Raw genomic sequence first — 22,595 nt, forward strand, 5'->3', positions numbered from 1 at the left:
TATTTAATTTTGTTAAATTACATAAGCAGCCAATACTGGAAAAAGTACCTGTCAGAGAAATAATTTAACTTCCTAAAAAGCCAAGTGATTTTACATAATCTTCAATACTTCGAAATGAATTCATTTATAGAAGAATCAAAACTAGTTCTAGGGCAGATTGTCCAAATCAAACTAGACTATCTAAGAAGCAAAATAGAACACTTTATGAGATACTTAACCACTTATCAGCATCATGACAGATGGCATGCCCACATTTAATGGGAGGTTATATTAAAACTAGACTTCTGGGCTTCCCTGGTGGCGCAGTGGTTGAGAGTCCGCCTGCCGATGCAGGGGACACGGGTTCGTGCCCCGATCCCGGAAGATCCCACATGCCGCGGAGCGGCTGGGCCCGCGAGCCATGGCCGCGGAGCCTGTGTGTCCGGAGCCTGTGCTCCGCAACGGGAGAGGCCACAGCAGTGAGAGGCCCGCGTACAGCAAAAAAAAAAAAAAAAAAAAAAAAAAACTAGACTTCTGATCTCCCTTTCAACTCTATATTTCTTTTGCCTGTTTTCTACCTCCTTCAGCTCCCATTCCCTTTCTCAGACTCTCACCTTTAAATCCTTTAAGATCCAACTTAAATGACTTCACCCTATGCGATCACCCCAGCCAGACATGATCCTTGCCCTCTAAATTGCATAGCCATTTTCTTCATTTATTCATCAGTTTCTTTCATTTTACACAAATAGTTATTGCTCCTCCTCTAGGTTACCCATTAATCTAGGTCCGTAGGCTACAGAGAGGAATAAGATACGGTTCTTGCCTTCAGTTCATACTTTACTAAAGAAGATAGACAAGTGGACATATTTCAAAGCAATGTGAGAAGTACTATAATAAAGGAAGAATGAAGTACTATAAAACCAGTCTGATGACATAACACATAACTCCTTTTTACTAGGGTTACTTTATGTTTTTCACCTCCAGAGGTTGCAAACCTTTTGAGGACAAATACTTTTTTTGTATTTGTCTTAGAAAGATGTCTTAGAAAAAGACATCTTCTACATGTCTTGCAACAAGGTTTGCAATATCATGTGCTCTCACATATCTTTTAGATAAGTGAATGGAGAAGATCTCTGAGGAGGGGCCGGGATGGCAGAGTAGGAAGACCCTGAGCTCACCTCCTCTCATGGGCCACAAAATTACAACTATTTACAGAGTAACTGTTAATGAGAAAGACCAGAAGACCAGCAGAGAAGATCTTCTGCAACTAAAGAAGGAACAGCAATGAGACAGGTAGGAAGGTCGGAGACATGGTATAGTCAAGACCCATATGCCCAGGTAGGTGACTCATGAACGGGAGGATGATTACAACTGCAGAGGCTTTTCTCAAGGAGTAAAGGGCCTGAGCCCCACATCAAGCTCCACAGGCCCGGGTGTCCTACACCAAGAATATGAGCCCCCAGAATGTTTGGCTTTGAAGGCCACGGGGGCTTACTTTCTGGAGACCCAGAGGGCTGCGGGAAATAGAGACTCCACCCTTAAAGGGCGCACACAAAATCACACACGCCAGGACCCAGGGCAGAAGCAGTGATTTGAAAGTAGTCTGGGTCAGACCCACCTGCTGATCTTGGAGAGCCTCCCCAAGAGGCAGGAGGCACCTGGAGCTCACTTTGGGGACATAAATAATTGCAGCAGAAAATTTTGTGGAGCTGCTTCTACCACGTGAACACTGGTGCTGGCAAGTGCCATTTTGGCATCCTCCTTCAAGTTTATTAGCACCGGGACCTGGCCCTGCCCACAGGCCTGTCAGCACCAGTACTGGACACCTCAGCCCAAAGAACCAGCTGGGGGAAGATGCTGCCCCACCCACCAGCTGGCCTGCTGTCTTCAGACACATTGAGCCCACAGTCACCCTGGGACATGGCCCTGCCCACCAGTGCTAGGCCCTGGACCAGCCTCATCCACCAGTGGACATGCATCAGCCCCATGATCACCTGGGCTGCAGCCTGGGCCCCGTCCACCAGCAGACCATCTTACCAACCCGGGGACCCCCAGGGCCTGCAGCCAGAGATCCTGGGACACAGCTCCGCCCAGCAGCGGGCCAGCACTAGCCCCAAGACTTGGCTTCCTCCACAAGCATGCAGACACCAGGCCCAGGACCACTGCAGCCCCTTAGCCCAGCCCATGTCAGGACCCAGCCCACCCACCAGCAGGCCAACACCAGCTCTGTGACACCTTGGGCCCCTCATCCAGCAGCCCCAGGATCCAGGTTACCCACCAGCAGGCTGACACCAGCTCAGAGAAACCTTGGACCCCTCAGCCAACCGCTCCAGGATCTAGCCCAACTCACCAGCAAGTCAGCACCAGCTTTGGGACACCCCAGAACCCACAACCAGCCATGTCAAGAACCAGCCCACCCACCAGGAGGCTGACACTAGATCTGGGAACCTCAGACCCATGACTACCAATCCCAGAACCTAGCTCCACCCACCAGTGGGCCAGCACTAGCCCTGTGATGCCTGGGACTCGGCAGCAAGCACTTCATGACCTGGCCCTGCTAAGCAGCACCTGGCAACCAACCAGACCGGGGGCCAGCCACACTACCAGACCTCCCACAGTACTCAGCCTGCCACAACAGAAGGACCCACACAGCCCACATAGGGGGCACCCCTAGAGCATATAGCTCTGGTGACCAGAGGGGAGTGTGCTTCTGAGATGCATAGGAATTGGCCTATGAAAGGCCAATTCTCCAAAGTCAGGAAATGTAACCAATCTACCAAATACACAGAAATAAAAACAGCACATTAGGCAAGATGAGGTAACACAGGAATATGTTCCAAACAAAGTAGCAAAATAAAACCCCAGAAGAACTAAGTGAAGTGGAGATAGGCAATATATCTGATAAAACGTTCAAGTTAATGATCGTAAAGATGTTCAAAGAACTCAGGAGGAGATTGTATGAACAGAATGAGAAGTTAGAAGTTTTTAACAAAGAGTTAGAAAATATAAAGAAGAACCAAACAGAGATGAAGGATACAATAACTAAAATGAAAAGTGCACTAGAAGGAATCAACAGAAGATTAAATGATATGGAGGATGAGTCAGCAAGCTGGAAAACAGAGTGGAAATCACTAATGATGAACAGAAAAAAGAATAAAAAGAGATGAAGACAGTTTAAAGAGACCTCTGGGACAACATCAGGCATACTAACATTCCCATTATAGGGGTCCCAGAAGGAGAAGGGAGAGAACAAGAGCAAAGATCATATGTGAAGACATAATAGCTAAAAAATTCCCTTAGTTGAGAAAGGAAACAGACATCCAGGTCCAGGAAGCAGAAAGTCTCAAACAGGATCAACACAAAGAGGACCACACTAAGACACATTGTAATTAAAATGACAAAAATTAAAGATAAAAGAATATTAAAAGCATCAAGGGAGGGACTTCCCTGGCAGTCCAGTGCTTAAGACTCCGTGCTTCCACTGCAGGGGGCATGGGTTCAATCCCTGGCCGGGGATCTGATCCCTCATGCCGTGCGAAGGGAGATCAGCTCGGTGCTTTGTGACCACCTAGAGGGGTGGGATAGGGAGGGTGTGAGGGAGGGAGATGCAAGAGGGAAGAGATACGGGAACATATGTATATGTATAACTGATTCACTTTGTTATAAAGCAGAAACTAACATACCATTGTAAAGCAGTTATACTCCAATAAAAATGTCAAAAAAAAACCCAAAAACTAGAAGGAAGGGAGGGAGAGAAGGAGGAAGGAAGGAATCAGTGTTTTAAAAAAAAAAGCATCGAGGGAAAATCTACAAGTTACATACTACAAGGGAACTCCCGTAAGCTATCAGCTGCCTTTTCAGCAGAAACTCTGCAGGCCAGAACAGAGTGGCATGATATATTCAAAACAATGAAAGGGAAAAACCTATAACCAAGAATACTCCACCTGGCAAGGCTTTATTCAGATTTGATAGATCAAGTTTTGCAGACAAGCAAAAGCTGAAAGAGTTCAGCACCACCAAACCAGCTTTACAGGAAATGCTAAAGGGACTTCTCTAAATGAAAAAGAAAAGGCCACAGCTAGAAACGTGAAAGTTACAAAAGGAAAAAGCTCATTGGTAAAGGCAAATACACAGTAAAGGTAGTAAATCAACCCTGTATGAAAGGAGGTTAAAAGACAAAAGTAGTAAACATCTATATCCTCAATATTTAAGGGGTATACAAAACAAAAAAAATACATGTCAAAAATAGTAAACATTGGGGGAGTGGAGTAAAAATACAGAGTTGTTAAAATGCAGTTGAACTTAAGAAATCAGCAACTTAAAACAGTCACATGTAGAGTCATATGTACATAAACCTCATGGTATCCACAAACCAAAAATCTATAATATACAAACAAAAAAGAGAAAGGAATCCAAACATAACACTAAAGATAGTGATCAAGTCACAAAGGAAGACAAGTACTGTATGATTTCACTTATATGTGGCATCTTTAAAAAAATGAACAAACATAAAAGAGAAATAATTAGAGATACAGAGAACAAACAAGTGGTAGCCTGAGGGGAGGGGGTTGGGGGAGGAAAAAAATAAGTTAGGGAGACTAAGAGGTGAAAACTTCCAATTGCAGAATAAATGAGTCACAGGTATGAGTTGTACAGTGTGGGGAATGTAGTCAGTAACTGTGTAGTATCTTTTTGTGGTATATCATAACTAGACGTCGTGGTGATCAGTTTGAAATGTACAGACATCACTGTGATGTGTAATATAGCAGGAACTAACATAGTGTTGTAGGTCAATTATACTTCAAAAACAAACTCATGGAAAAAGAGACCGTATTTGTGGTTGCAGGAGCTGGGTGTGCGAGGAGGGGGAAGTGGATGAAGGCAGTCAAACAATAAAAACTTCCAGTTATAAGGTAAATAAGTACTGGAGATGTAATGTACAACATGATAAATATAATGAACACTGTTGTATGTTATACATGTTAGGTTTTTTTTGTTTTTTGTTTTGTTTTAACATCTTTATTGGAGTATAATTGCTTTGCAATGATGTGTTCGTTTCTGCCGTATAACAAAGTGAATCAGCTATATGCATATATACAGCTATATACATATATCCCCATATCTTCTCCCTCTTGCGTCTCCCTCCCACCCTCCCTATCCCACCCCTCTAGGTGGGCACAAAGCACCAAGCTGACCTCCCTGTGCCATGCGGCTGCTTCCCACTAGCCGTCTATTTTACATTTGGTAGTGTATATATGTCCATGCCACTCCCTCCTGTTGCGGAGCACAGGCTCCGGACGCACAGGCTCAGCAGCCATGGCTCACGGGCCCAGCCGCTCCGCAGCATGTGGGATCCTCCCGGACCGGGGCATGAACCCGTGTCCCCTGCCTCAGCAGGCAGACTTTCAACCACTGCACCACCAGGGAAGCCCTAGGTCATCCATCTTTGAAAGTATATTTAATAACTCAAATCCTCTTTCAAAACATCTAAGTCTAAACGATGGAATGGAATGAAGGTGTGATATGTTTTATGTGACAATGTTCTCTTGGTGATCTAGTGAATAGTTTTCTTTGGCTTCTTTTATAATTAATATTTGTAAATAATTGAGACAGACATTGAAGAAGGATCAAAAAGATGGTATTTCTATGTGTCTCTGCAGATGCACTTTATCCAAATATGGTGTTATCTGAAAAATAAAAAATAAGTATTTGTCACATATCTTATAATACATTTCATAGTTCCAAAATACCGCTGAAGGCAGAGAGGATAAATACTGTTTCACAGATACAGAAAGTAAGGTTTAGAGACACTAAATGACTCAAAGCATGAGACTATTCAATGGCAGAAGCAAAGCTTGAACCCAAGTGCAATGGGTTGAAGGTTTGTGCTCCTCCACATTCTTATGCTGAAACCCTAGACCCACTGTGATGGTATTTGGAGGTGGGGCCTTTGAGAGGTAATTAAGTCATGAGAGTGGAGTCCTCAGAATGGTATTAGTGCCATTATAGGAAGAGGCCAAAGTAGCTGTTTCTGTCATGTGAGGACACAGCAAGAAAACAGCCCTCTGAAAACCAGGAAGAGGGCACTCCAAGAACCCAATCATGTTGGCACCCTGATCTCAGACTTTCAGCTTCCAGACTGTGAGAAATAAATGTTGTTTAAGCCACGCAGTCTATGGTAATATGTTATAGCAGCCCAAACTAACTAAGACACCAAGTCTTCTGTTTTTAAGGCAAGTTTAAGTAAGACTATCCCTCTTTTGGCCTCCATATCTACAACTGGAAGATTGAAGAGAGAGCTTCAATATGCCTGTGAGTCTGTTTCTGTTTTGTAGATAGATTCATTTCTGTCATATTTTAGATTCCACATATAAGTGATATCATATGGTATTTGTCTTTCTCTTTCTGACTTACTTCACTTGATATGATGATCTCTAGTCCATTCATGTTGCTGCAAATGGCATTATTTCATTCTTTTTTATGGCTGAAATTGTGCAGATTCTCTTAGAATTAGGAACACTAAAGGCATTCCTCCTTGTAAAAGAGTTATTTTTTGAGTAAAATAAAAACATGGCTGTTACAGACTAACTTTAAAACATCAGTTTTCCAGGCTATGCCTCATCGCCCTCTCTACCCCATGTACAAAGAGTATGGAGTGGACTTCCCTGGTGGTGCAGTGGTTAAGCATCTGCCTGCCAGTGCAGGGGACACGGGTTTGAGCCCTGGTCCGGGAAGATCCCACATGCCACGGAGCAACTAAGCCCGTGCACCACAACTACTGAGCCTGCACTCTAGAGCCCGTGAGCCACAACTACTGAAGCCTGCGTGCCTAGAGCCTGTGCTCTGCAACCAGAGAAGCCACCGCAATGAGAAGCCTGTGCACCACAACGGAGAGTAGCCCGCACTCGCTGCAACTAGAGAAAAGCCCGCGCGCGGCAATGAAGACTCAATGCAGCCAGAAATTAAAAAAAAAAAAAAGTATGGAGCAAGTGTAAAGTCACAGCCCCCTCATCAAAGAAGTTAAATTTCCAGTATGGCAATTCTTTTGTTTCTTATCTAACTTAATCATTTGTTGGTTGTATTTAACATAATTATACTCTTATTTTTTTTTCCAAATAAATGGAAAAAAATACCATCAATTGCTTGTCTTGACTTAGAAACAAGTATTCACAGCTAAGGTATTTACCCGTTCCTCTTCCACCCCCTGCAAGGTAATACCACCACCACACACACCCCTACCCCAAACTCCCTCCACATTTTATTGTTTCTCAGGATTTTTTGTTTGATATTTGTCATCAAAACCATTTCCATTTTATCTCAATTTTCCACATGAAACCTTTGCAGAGGCAACAGAAATTGATGATAGAGGCCGCCTCTGGAGTTTTCTCAAAATACGGTTTTCAGGCCATCAGCATCAGAATCACCTTAGCCTGCTGAGAATGCAGATTCCAGGGCCCAAACTAGAGCCTGTTTAATGAGCCAGCCTGGAGATGGACTCTGGGATCCTGTAAGCACAAGAATATGAGAATCTCTGGTCTGTAGTAGATCTCACATCAACTAGCGTAGTTTACTGATGCTTTTAACTTCAGACAGATTGTCTTTCAACTAACCCAGAGCAATATGTATGAACTTCTTTCAACCCCAGAAATAACTCCTAAGTTTACTTATGGATTCCTCTTGTCGATTGGATAGGAATCCTACCACAACATCTTACTTTTTAGCGGAAAGTGCCTTTTCTCCTTGTGAACAAGGAGACTCAGTTTGACCCAGGAGCTCCTGCCACTGTCAGGAACAGGTTCTTTGATCTGGGCATGAGTAAGGGACTTGTAGGCACCACTGAAATGCCTCTTTTGAACTCTCAATAAGCTGACTTGATTGCTTCTTTCCACCAAGCAGTTGGATTCACGCCTTTCATTTATCTCCTCCAGGAGATGTTTGTCTGCTTTAAGTTTTTTAATTATTTCACTGGTTCTGTTTACAGATGCCATTATGCTGACAAACTAATCAAGTGATTCTTGCTGTCCTGCTAACAAATGAAAAAAATACTATCAATTGCCTGCTTGACCTTGAAGCCAATATTCACAATCAGGTATTTACCAGTACCCCCAGTTACTTTATCAGGTGATTACCTCAGCCAGGTATTTCTCCTCCTGCAAATACCACCACCACTGTGCCCCCTCCCCCACCCTCTCTCCATTTCTTATTGCTTTCTAAGGTCTTGATATTTCCTCAGGGGAAAAAAAAAGGCCAAAAAAAGAGGATACAGTAAGAGAATATATTTTGGTTTTTAAAGTGATACTATGCATTGATTCTTGCTTTTAGGAACTTTTGTTGCTTTTTCTGATTATAAAAATAATATGTATTTATTGTAAGAAATGAAGAAAATACAGAACAGTATAAGGTAGAAAAATTAAAATCACTTGTAATCCAGAGACAACCAAATTAACATTTTTGGATGTTTCTTTCCCAATAAATATCCAAAGGTATTTTATTATACAAAGTATAGGAAATCTGCTGGCAGTCCAGTGGTTAGGACTCCGTGCTTCCACTGCCAGGGCGCAGGTTCAATCCCTAGTCAGGGTACTAAGATCCCACAAGCCATGTGGCACAGCCAAAAAAAAAAAGTACAGAAGACATCAAACTGGCTATAGTTAAAACAAATTTTAAAATGTATGTCTTATTAACTATTTAGGAAGATTTTGCTTGTGAGGCCTGTAAATTTGTCTTTTTAGGCATTTAAAGTGCTTAAAAACCAGATATGCTAAATTTGCAAGGGAGATTTACAATATTTAAAGGACTTGTAAATATACTACCAGAGGTGTTTTAGTCTTTTCAACTTGGGTTAACCCATACCCCGAAAATGTTGGTTTATACCCTTCCCATACTAATAAACCCATCCATCCTTATCATTATCCTAACAACTCTCATCCTAGGTACAGTAATCGTAACCACCAGCTCCCATTGACTATTCGCCTGAATTGGATTTGAGATAAGGATGAAAAAATAAGGATTATCATTCTTTATATGAAAATAGCTCAATTCATAAATAGAATACAAGATTCATGTTGAAATCAAAGGCTTTATTTGTTTGTTTGTTTGTTTGTTTGTTTGTTTTTGGCTGCATTGGGTCTTCATTGCTGTGCGCAGGTTTTCTCTAGTTGCAGTGAGCGGGGGCTACTCTTCATTGCAGTGCACAGGCTTCTCATTTCAGTGGCTTCTCTTGTTGTGGAGCACCAGCTCTAGGTGTGCGGCCTCAGGAGTTGTGGCACTCAGACTCAGTAGTTGTGGCTCACGGGCTCTAGAGCACAGGCTCAGTAGTTGTGGTGCATGGGCTTAGTTGCTCTGTGGCATGTGGAATCTTCCCAGACCAGGGCTTGAACCGGTGTCTCCTGCATTGGCAGGCAGATTCTTAACCACTGCACCACCAGGGAAGCCCCTCTTATGTACTTATGAGCTAATTTATATTTTGTTAAATGCCTATTATATAGATTTACTGCAAATAAAATGTAGATGTCTTAGTCACAAATTCACTGAGAAGATCACAAAATTCAAACCCTTATTACAAGTTGCCTGAAAACTGGAGCCAACTAAAATTAGACCCAGCAAGAGTCTAATGGTAAGAGCATGTGATTTGAAGTCAAAAAGATTTGATTCCGGGGACTTCCCTGCTGGCACAGTGGTTAAGAATCTGCCTGCCAATGCAGGGGACACGGGTTCGAGCCCTGGTCCGGGAAGATCCCACATGCTGTGGAGCAACTAAGCCCGTGCGCCACAACTACTGAGCTTGTGCTCTAGGGCCCGTGAGCCACAACTACCAAGGCCACATGCTACAACTGCTGAAGGCCGCACCTAGAGCCTGTGCTCTGTAGCAAGAGAAGCCACTGCAATGAGGAGCCCGCGCATCGCAAGGAAGAGCAGCCCCCGCTCGCTGCAACTAGAGAAAGCCTCCGTGCAGCAATGAAGACCCAACACAGCAAAAAAAATAAGTTAATTAAAAAAAAAAAAAAGATTTGATTCCCGTTCACGCTATGCTAACTGTATGACCTTGGTTAAATTACCTTCTCTGGGCCTCAGTTTCCTTATATATTTAATGGGAATATCCAGATTACAGAGGGTCATAAGGATTAAATGAGCTAATACATTATCAAGAACTTAGTACAACCAAATCTCAATAAATGGTAACTTTAATATATTAATTAGGCACTGTAAAAAAATTTTTTTTGTTCAGTTGGATAAATATATAGTATTTTTGTCCCCCCAGTTATTAACCTGTTTACTTGCTATGTGATCAGGATCAGCTACATAATTTGTGTGCCCAGAGCAAAATGAAAAGGCAGGAACCCTTGTTGAAAAACTACTGAGCATTTCAAGATGATGACAGCAGAGCATTAGAGCAAGTGGGGCCCTTTGGTGGGGGAAGAGGTTTGGCACTTGTGTGAGTGCAGAGGCCACATGCCTATGAAACTGACTGTATGTATGACATAGGAACAAGTCGATTTCTATGGTTAATTCACCCAGTTTTACAACCTCTTAAATGGAGATAAATAATGTGCCTAACCTATGGCTGTTTAAAGGGCTTTGAAAATATTAAGCACATATATAGAGTAGATCCTCATTACTCACGGATTCCATATTTGCAAATTCTCCTACTCACTAAAATTTATTTGTTATCCAATAATCAATACTGTGGAGCTTTCACAGTCATCCCCAAACATGCACAGAGCAGCAAAAAATCTGAGTCTCCTTGACGTGCACATCCCCAGCTGGGGTGCAACAAGGCAGCTCTCTGCCTTCTTATTTCAGCTCTCATACCATGTGTGTCCGTTTCCTGGTCCTTTTATAGTGTCCCATCTTTTTTTTTTTTCATTTTGGTTCTTTTCATTGATTTCACTGTTTAGAATGCCCCCCCAAGCATAGTGCTAAAGTGCTGTCTTGTGTTTCTAAGCAGCAAGAAGGCTGTGATGTGCCTTATGTGTGTTAGATCAGCCTTGTTCAATAATGAGTTATAGTGCTGTCGGCTGTGAGTTCAACATTAATGAATCAACAACATATATTAAATATGTTTCTTTAAACTGAAACACACATAAAAGAAAATTATATATTGATTGGTTGACAAAAATGCTGTGCCAAAGGTCACAGGAACCTAACCCTGTATTCTCCCTAAGAACAATGGCTCAATATCTGTTAATTCAGTGTTCAGGGCCACTTCATACAATATAACTACCACAATAACAAGAATCAAATGTATATATACAGAAAATATATTACTGTTTCTATAGGTCTATTATTATAAATTACCTTTTATCATACAGCAACCCAACGCCTATTTGAAGTCCACTGGTGTGGATGAGCGTACTGAGATGTTACCCTGGCGATGGAATATTCTGATCTGTGCCATTCCAACTTTGTTCCATTCATAGAATCCTGGTTAAGAGTTTGGAGTCAGAGAGACCATTTAGTTATCAGCCATGTGTCCTTGAATAAAGTACTCAATCTCTCTTAATATCAGTTTCTTCATCTGCAAAATGGGATAAAGATACCTATTTCATTAAGTTGTGTGTTTGTGTGTATATGGTGGAGGAGGGAGGAGTCGGAATTGTTACAGAGAAAACCCACAGATCCCAAATGGCATCACTTATACTAAAGCCCATGATGCCAAGCCTAGATTTAATACCTAATGTAATTGCAGTTTCCATCTTTACCAGAAATGCAGTCTTAATCAACCAGTCTGGAATTTCCTGGTCAGCACCAATAAGGTAATCTGCCATGTAGGCCCTCTTCATCCCTCAGAGGAAGAAGAGGCAATCTGCATGATGAAAACCTTGACTTTCTCTTCCCCCACCCCCACCCCGGACCCCAAAATAAGATATCCTGGCCTAAAAACAACCCTTTTTTTCTTTTGCCAATAGCTCCCTTTCCGCGCCCTTCTTCCTATAAAATCCTTCCATTTTGTACAAGCCTGGAGTGCCCTTCTACTTGCTAGGTGGGATGCTACCCAGGTCATGAATTGCCTAATAAAGCCAATTCAATGTTCAGATCTACTTGGCTGAATTTTGTTTTTTAATAGAATTAAATGAGATATGCATATAAAGCTCTTTGCATTGTGCCTGGCATCAATTTATTATATGCACTGATATTTCTTGAGCACCTATTCTGTGCCTGGTACTGTTCTGGGTACTGAGGGCAAATAGGTACCTGCCCCCAAGGAGCTTATAGTCTGAGAGTTTGTGGTAGGTACTTAGTAAATTGTAGCTGTTTTTACTGATTTTATTAAAACTTCATGTTTTACTTGGGTAATTATTTTATTCGAATGTTTTTTCTCAGAAGTAGATGTCTCCAACTTAAAAAAATCTTCAGAAATACATTTCACAAATACAAAAGTCATCATTTCTTTATCTCTTTACAGAAATTAGTGATAGAAGAAAGAAATTGGTATTGAAGAAAGCAGTTCACAATGCCAGAGAAATTAATTCCCTAAAGAACTATATCAAGGGTCAGCAAAAGAAACTAAATCCCCCAACTCTAATGAGACTGGAGTACAAAAACCATTCATACCAAAGCAGGGCACTTGCTAAAGATAAGAAGGTATTTTTTTCATTTTTTTAAAACAAAGCTCCCAGATATGCAAAAAACTTATCAAGAGGCTTCATCAGTTGGGCACAACCCTGGCACCTGAGGGCCAGGGGCTATATTCAAGTCCTCCCTTATCAGAGTGCAACCTGGAGGAAGATTTCTACATCTTTGAGCTTCAGCTTCCTTAACTGCTAAATGGGGCTGATATCAGTATTGTGAGGATTAAACAAGATAATAGATGAAAGGTCTTGTAAACTATAAAGTACAATACAAGCATTATGAGTTCTTCTAAAATGTGTAATAGATTAGACTTTTAATTCAGGAAGTTGTGTGTGCTGTGCCCAAGAGTAACACTTATTATTTTACAACATGATAATATGTGACAGACTTCCCTGGTGGCGCAGTGGTTAAGAATCCGCCTGCCGATGCAGGGGACACAGGTTCAATTCCTGGTCCAGGAAGATCCCACATGCCACGAAGCAACTAAGCCCATTCACCACAACGACTGAGCCTGCGCTCTACTGCCCGCGAGCCACAACTACGGAGCCCGCATGCCTAGAGCCCGTGCTCTGCAACAAGAGAAGCCACCGCAATGAGAAGCCCACGCACCGCAACGAAGAGTAGCCCCCACTCACCACAACTGGAGAAAGGCCGCGCATAGCAAGGAAGACCCAGGCAGCTGAAAATAAACAAATAAAATAAATAAATTTAAAAAAATAATTTGTGACATAAGAAACCCAATTTGAATAATTCTTAAGCCAACAAAGTTTCCTTGTTCAAAGATTACTCTCCCAGAAGAGATTTCAGGCTGCATTCTAAGGTACCCCACCCCTTTTTTCTTGGACTTGTTCTCATTTGCTACGCTCTGCAAACTGTCAAACTAAATAAACCTGGGAGGAAACAATCAAGAGAAAAAGTGTTTATTTGAGATTAAAAAATTGCAATTGGGGACTCAGGTAGCAACACAAAGAGTACCCTGCTGGGGAGTAAAAGTCAGGGGCTTTTTTTTTTTTTTTTTTTTTTTTTTTGCGGTACGCGGGCCTCTCACTGTTGTGGCCTCTCCCGTTATGGAACACAGGCTCCGGACGCACAGGCTCAGCGGCTATGGCTCACGGGCCCAGCCGCTCCGCAGCACGTGGGATCTGCCCGGACCGGGGCACGAACCCGCGTCCCCTGCATCAGCAGGCGGACCCCCAACCACTGCGCCACCAGGGAAGCCGAGGCCAAGCCATTTTAAGGTCTGCATAAATTTTGCCAGTTGAGTCTTAACAACGCCATTTGTTCTTTCCCTCAGTCCAGAGGACTGAGGGTGCTAAGTACAATGAAAACATTGTAGAATAGGGCAAACCTCACAGACTTGTTTCATTACATGGCCAGTAAAATGTACTCCCTGGTCACTATGCAGTTCTGAGGGCACACCCCATGTGGGTATAACATTTTCCAACAATATTTTTGCAACGGCTGAGGCGGTGGCCTGCCGGTAAGGCAATGCTTCAGTCCAATGAGGAAACATGCAAATCACAACAAGAACAAATGTATAGCCTTTTATACCTTAAAAGGCCCTTTAGGGAAATCAAAATATCCAGGGGCAGTTTGGATAGTTCCTCTGGGTTTTTTTCCCCCCCCCTCTGGGTTTTTTTTAAGGATGTACAGTACAAGTACATTGCCTTGGAGGCCTTAAATATATTTTCCCAACAGTATTGTCTCATTTCTCATGACCCAGTGGGTCATCTGATGAGTCATTTCCATCAGGGGTCTTTACATGGACTCTGGAAAGACAGGTCTTCTTTTGGGGCCATACTATAAATTAGTTAATGGGCTAAAAATACAGCCATTATCATCCCAATAAAGCCTTTATGCCATGCCTTAGATTGGGCTTCTTTGATCATTTCCATTAGATCCTCTTTCAGAATGTAGTCAAAACTTAATATAACCATTTCAGGTTGGGTGGCTCATAAGACAGCTATTCTTGCAGCCAGATCTTGCAGCCAAATTATTTCCTTTAGTTTCATCTGAATTTAATTCTGAATGCCCAAGCACCTTAACGATGACTAGGACAGATGGAAGTTGGATTGATTCCAACAACTCATTCACCCAATTTGCATTCTTAATCTGGTTTCCTGCCTGAGGTCAAGAATCCTCTTTGTTTCAAAAGTGCCAAGGTCAGAAACTACCACAAAGTGACTGTCTATATAGATATTCACAGTTTTACCTTCTGTTAGGGTGCAAGCTCAGTTAAAGTGTGGAGTTCTGCATGCCAGCTGAAGTAGCAGTAGTCAGTGGAGCTTCCTCAATTACTTCAAAGGAGGAGGTGATTGCATACCCGGCACAATATTTTCCTTTGTCATTTTTCAAATAAGAACCATCGGTAAACTTAAATTTCAGCATTAGCAATACGGGTTTCTTGTAAGTCAGCTCCAAGGATTAATAACTGATCAGTCAGGGTCAAACAGCCGTGAGGAGTTTCATCAGTAGGTAAAGGGAGAAGGCTTGCAGGGTCAAGGTTGTTGCAGTAGGAAAGGGTTATGTGAGAAGTTAGTCACAATATTTCATATGAGGTGAGACAGCTTATAGAAAGGCAGAGTGTGATAAGAATTGAGCAAGGCTTCTGTTGCATGGGGAACACAGATGATAAGTGGACAGCCCATAACTATTCCCTCAGTTGATTTTGTAAGATCTGCTGCTGCGGCTGAAATAGCTCTCAGGCATGGGAGAACACCTCTGGCTACAGGGTCTAATTGTTGACTGCAATAGCCAAGGGGTCGGTGTTGACAGCTGTGCCTTTGAGTAAGCACATCTAAGGCATTCCCCTCCCTTTTGTACACAAAGAGGGGAAAAGGAAGCTGGTAATTAGGATGACCTAAAGCAGGTGGTCTGAGAAGTCTGCTTTTCAGGTTTTGGAGAGTCATAAAGATATTTTCTTCCCAATCTAAGGGATCTGGTCTTTCAGCTTTGAGTAGTGTATAAAGAGAGTGGGCAATTAAGGAAAAATCAGGTATGCAGTTCCCATAATATCCAGCCAGACTCCAAAACCCTTGAAGTTGTCTTTTGGTCTGTGGCTACTGGAAATGTAAGACACTGGATCCTATTAGGGTCTAAAAGGAGTCCTTTATATGAGATCAGTACCCTAGGTATTTGACCTGCATTTGAACAACTTCTAATTTCTCCTTAGAGACCTAATGAACTTTAGCTGCTAATGGCTTGAGGAGACTGATGCTATTTTGCTCACTTGCTTCCTTAGAAGAGGAACAGAGAAGTTCATCAACATACTGTAAGAGGGTAGATAGACCCTTGTGGAAAAAAATGACATCTACTAAATCCATTTTTAGGATCTGTGGAAAGTAGGAGGGGCTTTCCATATAGCCAGGTGTATAGTTGTCCTTCCCACATGAAAGCAAATAAAAATTGACTGTCAGGATCCATGGGGATGCTGAAAAAGGCACTACAGAGGTCTATTATGGTGAAAAATTTACCCTCTGTAGGTATTGCTATTAAAAGCATATGAGGGGCTTCCCTGGTGGCGCAGTGGTTGAGAGTCTGCCTGCCAATGCAGGGGACGCGGGTTCGTGCCTGGGTCTGGGAAGACCCCACATGCCACGGAGCGGCTGGGCCTGTGAGCCATGGCCGCTGAGCCTGCGTGTCCAGAGCCTGTGCTCCGCAACGGGAGAGGCCACAGCGGTGAGAGGCCCGCATACCACAAAAAAAAAAAAAAAAAAAAAAAAAAAGCGTATGAGAGTTAGGGATGGTCAGATGATGAGGGATAACAATGTTCTAAATAGCCCTCAAATCTTGGACAAATCTCTCTCTTCTTCCTTGGGGTTTCTTAATAGGGAGAATGGGTGTAATACAGGGACTGGTGCAAGGACCTATGGGGCCTTGTGTCGTATATTCCTCTGTGATTGGTTTAATTCCTGCTAAGGCCTCAGGATTTAAAGAATGTTGATTAATGCTTGGAAGAGTTGACCAGGGTCGATTTGAATATGAATTGGGGGAGCTGAATGAATCCACCCAATGTCAGCTGTGGATTTTTCCCAGAATGTCTCAGGGATTTCTTTGGGGAGTTTCAAGTTTATGTTATCTTCCAAGCTTGTCCTAAGGGCAAAAACTGCTAGTAGGGTTGAGGAGCTTGGAGTGCCAGGAGTTGCTGAGGGAACTGAATCCATCTCAAGAATAATTTCCCCCTTTTGAGAAAAAGAGATGACAGCATGATATTTCTCTAAAAAGTCTCATTCCAGGAAGTTGACAGGAGAAGAACCAACCAATAGGAAGGAATGGTGGTCCTGGAGGGAGCCCAGCTGGAAAGGGAAGGGAGGGGATGTATAAACTCTAGGGGGTTTACTAGATATTCTCACCATTTGAATTATCTCAGTGCTCTGAGGAAGGGGTTGTTTGGGATTGGTGGGACTGAGCACAGAAAGTGTGGCTCCAGTTAAGACAAGGAGCTCATTTCCAATCACAAGGGAAGTTTCACCCAGATGATTAAGGGGAAGGACTGGAAAACCCCTTGTTTGTCCTCAGAGCAAGCTCAGTCCATAAGAGGAGCTGAAGGCTTAACACGAGAGGATTGTTTAAAGTGTTTTAGTTTGAGGCAATTCTTTTTGCAATGGCCACGTTTCTTCCACAAATGGCAGATATTTTTAGAGTCTGAAGGCTTTGATTTAGTTTGTTGAAGCCTCTGGGAGGAGTCTGATAGCTGTTGAAGCAGTAAGTTTATGATTTTAGTGGCCTCTCATTTATTTGAATTTTGAATAGTCCGGCCCAGTTGGTTTATCAAATTAACCAAATCAGGAGTGGCCATGGGTTCCCAATTAAGTTGGGCTCACTTTACTAGAATTATGAGATCTTCATCTGGGCCACTTCTAAACATGGCGTTAAAGACCACCTTAGTGGACTCTGCACGGGAAGAGAGTCTGTTAATACAAGTTCATGTGCCCAGCGCACAGTAAGGCCAAGCAAACTGAAATGTCGGAGTTTGGAGCAGAGAAAAGTTTATTGCAAGGCCATACAAGGAGACGAGGTGGCTCATGCCCTGAAAAGCCTCGAGCGATTGAGGCAAAGCATTTTTAAAGACCAGGAGAGGGGTGGGTCACAGGGCACGTGATCAGCTTGTGCACAGTTCTCTGATTGGCTGATGGTGAGGCAGCACCTTGGTGTCACAGGGGTTAACGTTGTCAGTCCTTAGGTTCCAGGAGGCCTGGGGCTATGTGCTCATGGTCATCAGGTAGTTTTTCCATTTGGTGTGGGAAGGGGGGTTCACAGCTGCAAAACAACTCAAGAAATGTGCATCAAACACTATTATCTAGGGCTTCCCTGGTGGCGCGGTGGTTGGGAGTCCGCCTGCCGGGGCAGGGGACGCGGGTTCGTGCCCCGCTCCGGGAGGATCCCACGTGCCGCGGAGGGGCTGGGCCCGTGAGCCATGGCCGCTGGGCCTGCGCGTCCGGAGCCTGTGCTCCGCAGCGGGAGAGGCCACAGCGGTGGGAGGCCCGCGTACCGCAAAAAAAAAAAAAAAACACTATTATCTAGAATCTTATGTATTGGATGGAGCACACTTTGGTCCAGGAAGGTCAACCTAATTACACTTCAAGGTTTTTCTCTCAAGGGACCTCTTATTTATAATAACCAGCCTTCCTCCCGCCGGCTTGGATTGTCCTGTTCCAACTGTCACACCACAGCCGCCACTTTGTGGTGCCGAAACGCCGAGGGTGAACCTGTGTGCAATGCTTGTGGACTCTACATGAAACTCCATGGGGTGCCTTGACCGCTTGCTATGAAAAAAGAGGGAATTCAAACGAGGAAACGAAAACCTAAGAACATAAATAAGTCAAAAGCTTGCGCTGGTAATAGCAATAATTCTGTTCCCATGACTCCAACTTCCACCTCTTCTAACTCAGATGACTGCAGCAAAAATAATTCCCCTACGACACAGCTGACAGCCTCAGGGACCCTCCTGGGCCGGCTGGTTCTTCGTGCGCCTGGCTAGCGTGGCAGCGGCGGTGCCGGGAAGAGCCTGCTGGAGCCGTTATCTGTGAGCAACTGGCAGAAGCGTTTGTGAAAGGCATCTGTGTTGACAAAGTGACATTTTCCCATTTTGGTCCCAGTTTATCATGTTGGAGGACAGCTGGCTTTGTGAATGACTGCTTTATAGGATTTTGTGAGCGCTGTAGGTGAGGGGGATGTTATTATATCCACACAGCAAGGTTGAGTCCTTCTTCAGCTTGGCGTTTAAAACCTCCAGTGATGATGGGTCTGCCCCGTGGATCTCCAGCGGCCCCTGTGACTGACGGGGTGGAAGTTAGTCCTGCAGGGTTGTCCTCGTTTAATAGGGACAACCAAGCTACAAAACAAAGGACAATCGTAGGCATACTCCCAGTGGAGCAAGGAAACGGGCCACACCCTCTACTTAGAGATACAAGTGGCAACATACCTGCTCCTCCCCCTTTCCTTAATGACTGTGATTTAAAGCACAGAGACGGTTGCAGAGACCGTATCAGACTTACTGTTTTAATTCCCCTCTGAGAAGTCAGCTGTAGGAGGTCACCAGTAGGCATTCCTAGAGGACTTCTTTTAAGTTCTGATGGCCCTGCATGCGGGCATATTCAGTGGTGATACTATCGTGACCTGGCACCTGAGCAAACCTGGCTGGAGCTGAGTATTCTGGAGCACACGAAAATCATTTTTGCACTACTCTGAAGCCTCATCTTGTTGACTTTGTGGCATGTCTTAGCTTTATGTACATGTTGCTCCTTTGTGTTTTAACTAGACCTCTGTCTCATTTCTTCTGATGGTCATTAGGTTGCTGACCCTGCTCCCTTATGACTCACTGTGGTGTGTAAGTTTTGGAGGTGGAGGGAGGGCAGTTTGTCTCCTGTATGAGAACAGGAAGACCCGTTGCTGCTGCCGGGCAGCCTGGTATTAAAATAGCCCCTGTCTTGTTCCTTTGGAATTCTTTTTTTAAATTATTGCAATAAATGATTTATTTGCTTTCATTTATATAATACTTACTATTCATTAGACCTTATTATTTTTCATTTTTCTTTGCCTTACTTTCTCTGTATTTAAAAAATTTTGTAAATTATTTATTTTGGGGGACCTTGCCATGTGGCATGTGGGATGTTCCCTGACCAGGGGTCGAACCTGTGACCCCCTGCGTTCGGAGCGTGGAGTCCTAACCACTGGACCACCAGGGAAGTCCTATCAGAATTTTATAATCAGTTTCTTGTATGGAATTCTTTGTGTTTGTTAAGAAATGTGTTGAACTTAAGTTTGTTTTTTGTTTTTTGGGGTTTTTTTGTGGTACGCGGGCCTCTCACTGTTGTGGCCCGCCCGTTGCGGAGCACAGGCTCTGGACGCGCAGGCTCAGCGGCCATGGCTCACAGGCCCAGCCGCTCCGCAGCATGTGGGATCTTCCTGGACCGGGGCACGAACCCGTGTCCCCTGCATCGGCAGGCGGACTCTCAACCACTGTGCCACCAGGGAAGTCCTGAACTTAATTTTTGATACAGTTGATTAACTTTGTGACTTTTGAACTTAAAGATAAATTTCCTCCAAATGGTTTTTTTTTTTCATTCAGTCTGAAATCTTCTTTATCTGTAGATTTACTGAAAAATGTTTATTTAGTGACCTAAATAGACATCAGATTTTCTTTGGCATTTATAGTCTCTGTGGTTTGTAAGAATATTTAAATTTTTCATTGAATTCCATTTATTGACTGAGTTATGTTTTATGGTGTTTGTTGTTATTCGGAGGCAAATATGGTAACATTCTATTTCAGCAATTCCCAAATAAGATTTAATAAGTAGTCTCTATATATTCTATCCCTCTTAGGACTTGTAACTAAAAATTTGTAAAACTGGAGGATACTTTACATATATACACAATATATAAAATGCATATGTATATTGTATATATGTATGTAACATATAATATATAATATACAAAATATAATATACAAAAACTTTATAACTTATCCCCCAATTTATAGATAAAAGTGATCTCTTAATTTTCTTTGGGACAGGAAGGATTAATTTGATAAAATGAGCAATAAGACAATGGCTGAGTATAAAAAAATCACTGAACGTGTTTTGCCTGCCTAAAAGTAGTTCTATAGATAATTATTTTAAAAAATTAAAGTCTACTTAAGTTTATATTAAAACTGCAAATATAATGTTGAAGTCATCATTAAACATGTGATGTTGAAATAAATGGAGATGAACTCTAAGAAAAAAAAAAAAACAACTGTTACCTAGGTACTTCAGAGAGAAGCTAAAGCAGAGGATATGGGGGAAGGCCTGTCCTGGGAAGGCCCCATAGGGTCCTGCTCCGTTACAAGTCCAGGATTTTCCTTAAAAACAATTTCAAGTCTGTTGTAATAGTCATGCACAGGTTTGTTAGTCCTTGAGTGCATGCTTTGATTTTATTCCGATCAACAGGTTTTGGGAAGGCCCAAGGAATGGCTTCATGTAAAGTTTTTGCTATTTCTTGGGCTTCAGAGCTGTCAGCAGGCATGAAACATTGAAGATCCTCTAAAGGATTATTCCAGCCAGCTTTAGCCATCCAAAGTTGGGCCTGCCTTCCCTCAAAATTGATAAAGATCAGGAAACACAAGCTCATAGATTTGAATGACAATGTTAAATTCCTTTGCAAAACGGTGAGGGTTCTCAGTAAGCTTGGAAATCCCTTTGGCTATAGCTAGCAATTCTGCCTTAGTCCCAAGTATGTAAATTAGATTTAAAAGGGTGCCCTCATTATTGGGTTTCAATTTAAACGTATGAGTTTGTCTATTTATTTATGTATTTATTTTTTTGCCGCACTGCACAGCTTGCAGGATCTTAGTTCTCTGACCAGGGACCGAACCCGTGCCCCCTGTAGTGGAAGTGTGGAGTCCTAACCACTGGACCATCAGGGAATTCCCTAAACCTGTGAGTTTGAATTGGTTGAGTGAAAGAGGTTCGGGGTGGAGGATCAAGGGGGGCCTCAGGGTTTGGGGAGTAAAAAGGGAGTTCAGCAAGGGAAGAGGAAAAGAAGGAGGGAGATGGGGGAACGTGTGGAGGACAGACTTGAGGAGCTGGAAGGGGTGACAGAAGAGTTACCAGTCTTTTGTAACTGAGAAATCTTTTCAGAAAGTTTAGAATGTGTGTCTTGGAAGGAACTGATTTGGGGATCAAAGAATTGTAATTCAGGTCACATAGATTCTGGTAGCAACCTAAACAGCGTCCTGCTGGGGAGTAAAAGTCAGGAGCTTTTAAAGGCAAAGACGGGAGATTTGTATTACAAAGAATTTTAATTGTAGTTGGAGGCAGAAGCTAGTGTTGACTAAACAGGGTTGCTAAGGCTAACGCTAGAGGGAGGGGAAAGTCCAGTCCAGGACTGTGACAAGTTTCAGGCATTCTTGCAGAGTCCTTGGAATATTTGTGTTTTGGCCCAATTCAGAAGTCTATGGTTCCATCCGTGTGTGAGGTTCACCTCCTTAATGGCCTCCTGGCTCCATTTTAAAACCCCTCGACATAAGTAAATCTATTTTATTTCACATTTCACAAAACCTTACCAAGGTCTTACTTCATTCCCACTCTAAGTTTATAGGATACAACACTAGGCATGCACAATTGTGGCCAACTATGTAAAATTAAGTTTAAACTGTGTTTAGTTACATTTCAGAAGGAGAGAAGGCCTGATTTAATGTGTAATATAGATTAAAATTTAAAATTTTATATAATGGAGCAGGCTATCTTCCTAATGTTAGTCACTGCCACCTAAAAGCATTTACCAAGTTAGGTGCAAGTGATTCCATATGGCATGAACTGCCAAATAAAAAGCCTTTTTAAGTACTGAGGGAGTTATAAAATAAGATACTATATGATACAGTCCCTGGCTTTAGCAAGCTCAAATCCAGAAAAGGGATAAAATATGCAAAGGGAAGTTACGTAACATTGCCAGGAAGAGTTCGGCTACTGGCTCTAATACTGCTACGAGGTCAGAAGAGAGAGAGGTCTGTAGGGGCTCCATGTCATGGATAAAGACTAAGGAAGGAGGTGGGAACTGAGCTG

General features: G+C 42.8%; 1 protein-coding gene across 1 annotated transcript; it reads right to left on the minus strand.

Moving 5' to 3' along the window:
- Positions 1-6,184: 6,184 nt before the first annotated feature.
- Positions 6,185-7,967, minus strand: SPATA45 (spermatogenesis associated 45; the record flags this gene model as incomplete). The annotated part of the gene is made up of 2 exons (XM_082615509.1): positions 6,185-6,258; positions 7,694-7,967. 2 exons carry the CDS (start codon positions 7,965-7,967, stop codon positions 6,185-6,187), a joined length of 348 nt encoding a protein of 115 aa, XP_082471635.1.
- Positions 7,968-22,595: the final 14,628 nt, after the last annotated feature.

Source organism: Mesoplodon mirus (assembly GCF_964341445.2).
Source record: "Mesoplodon mirus genome assembly, chromosome: 3".
Taxonomy (NCBI): Eukaryota; Metazoa; Chordata; class Mammalia; order Artiodactyla; family Ziphiidae; genus Mesoplodon; species Mesoplodon mirus.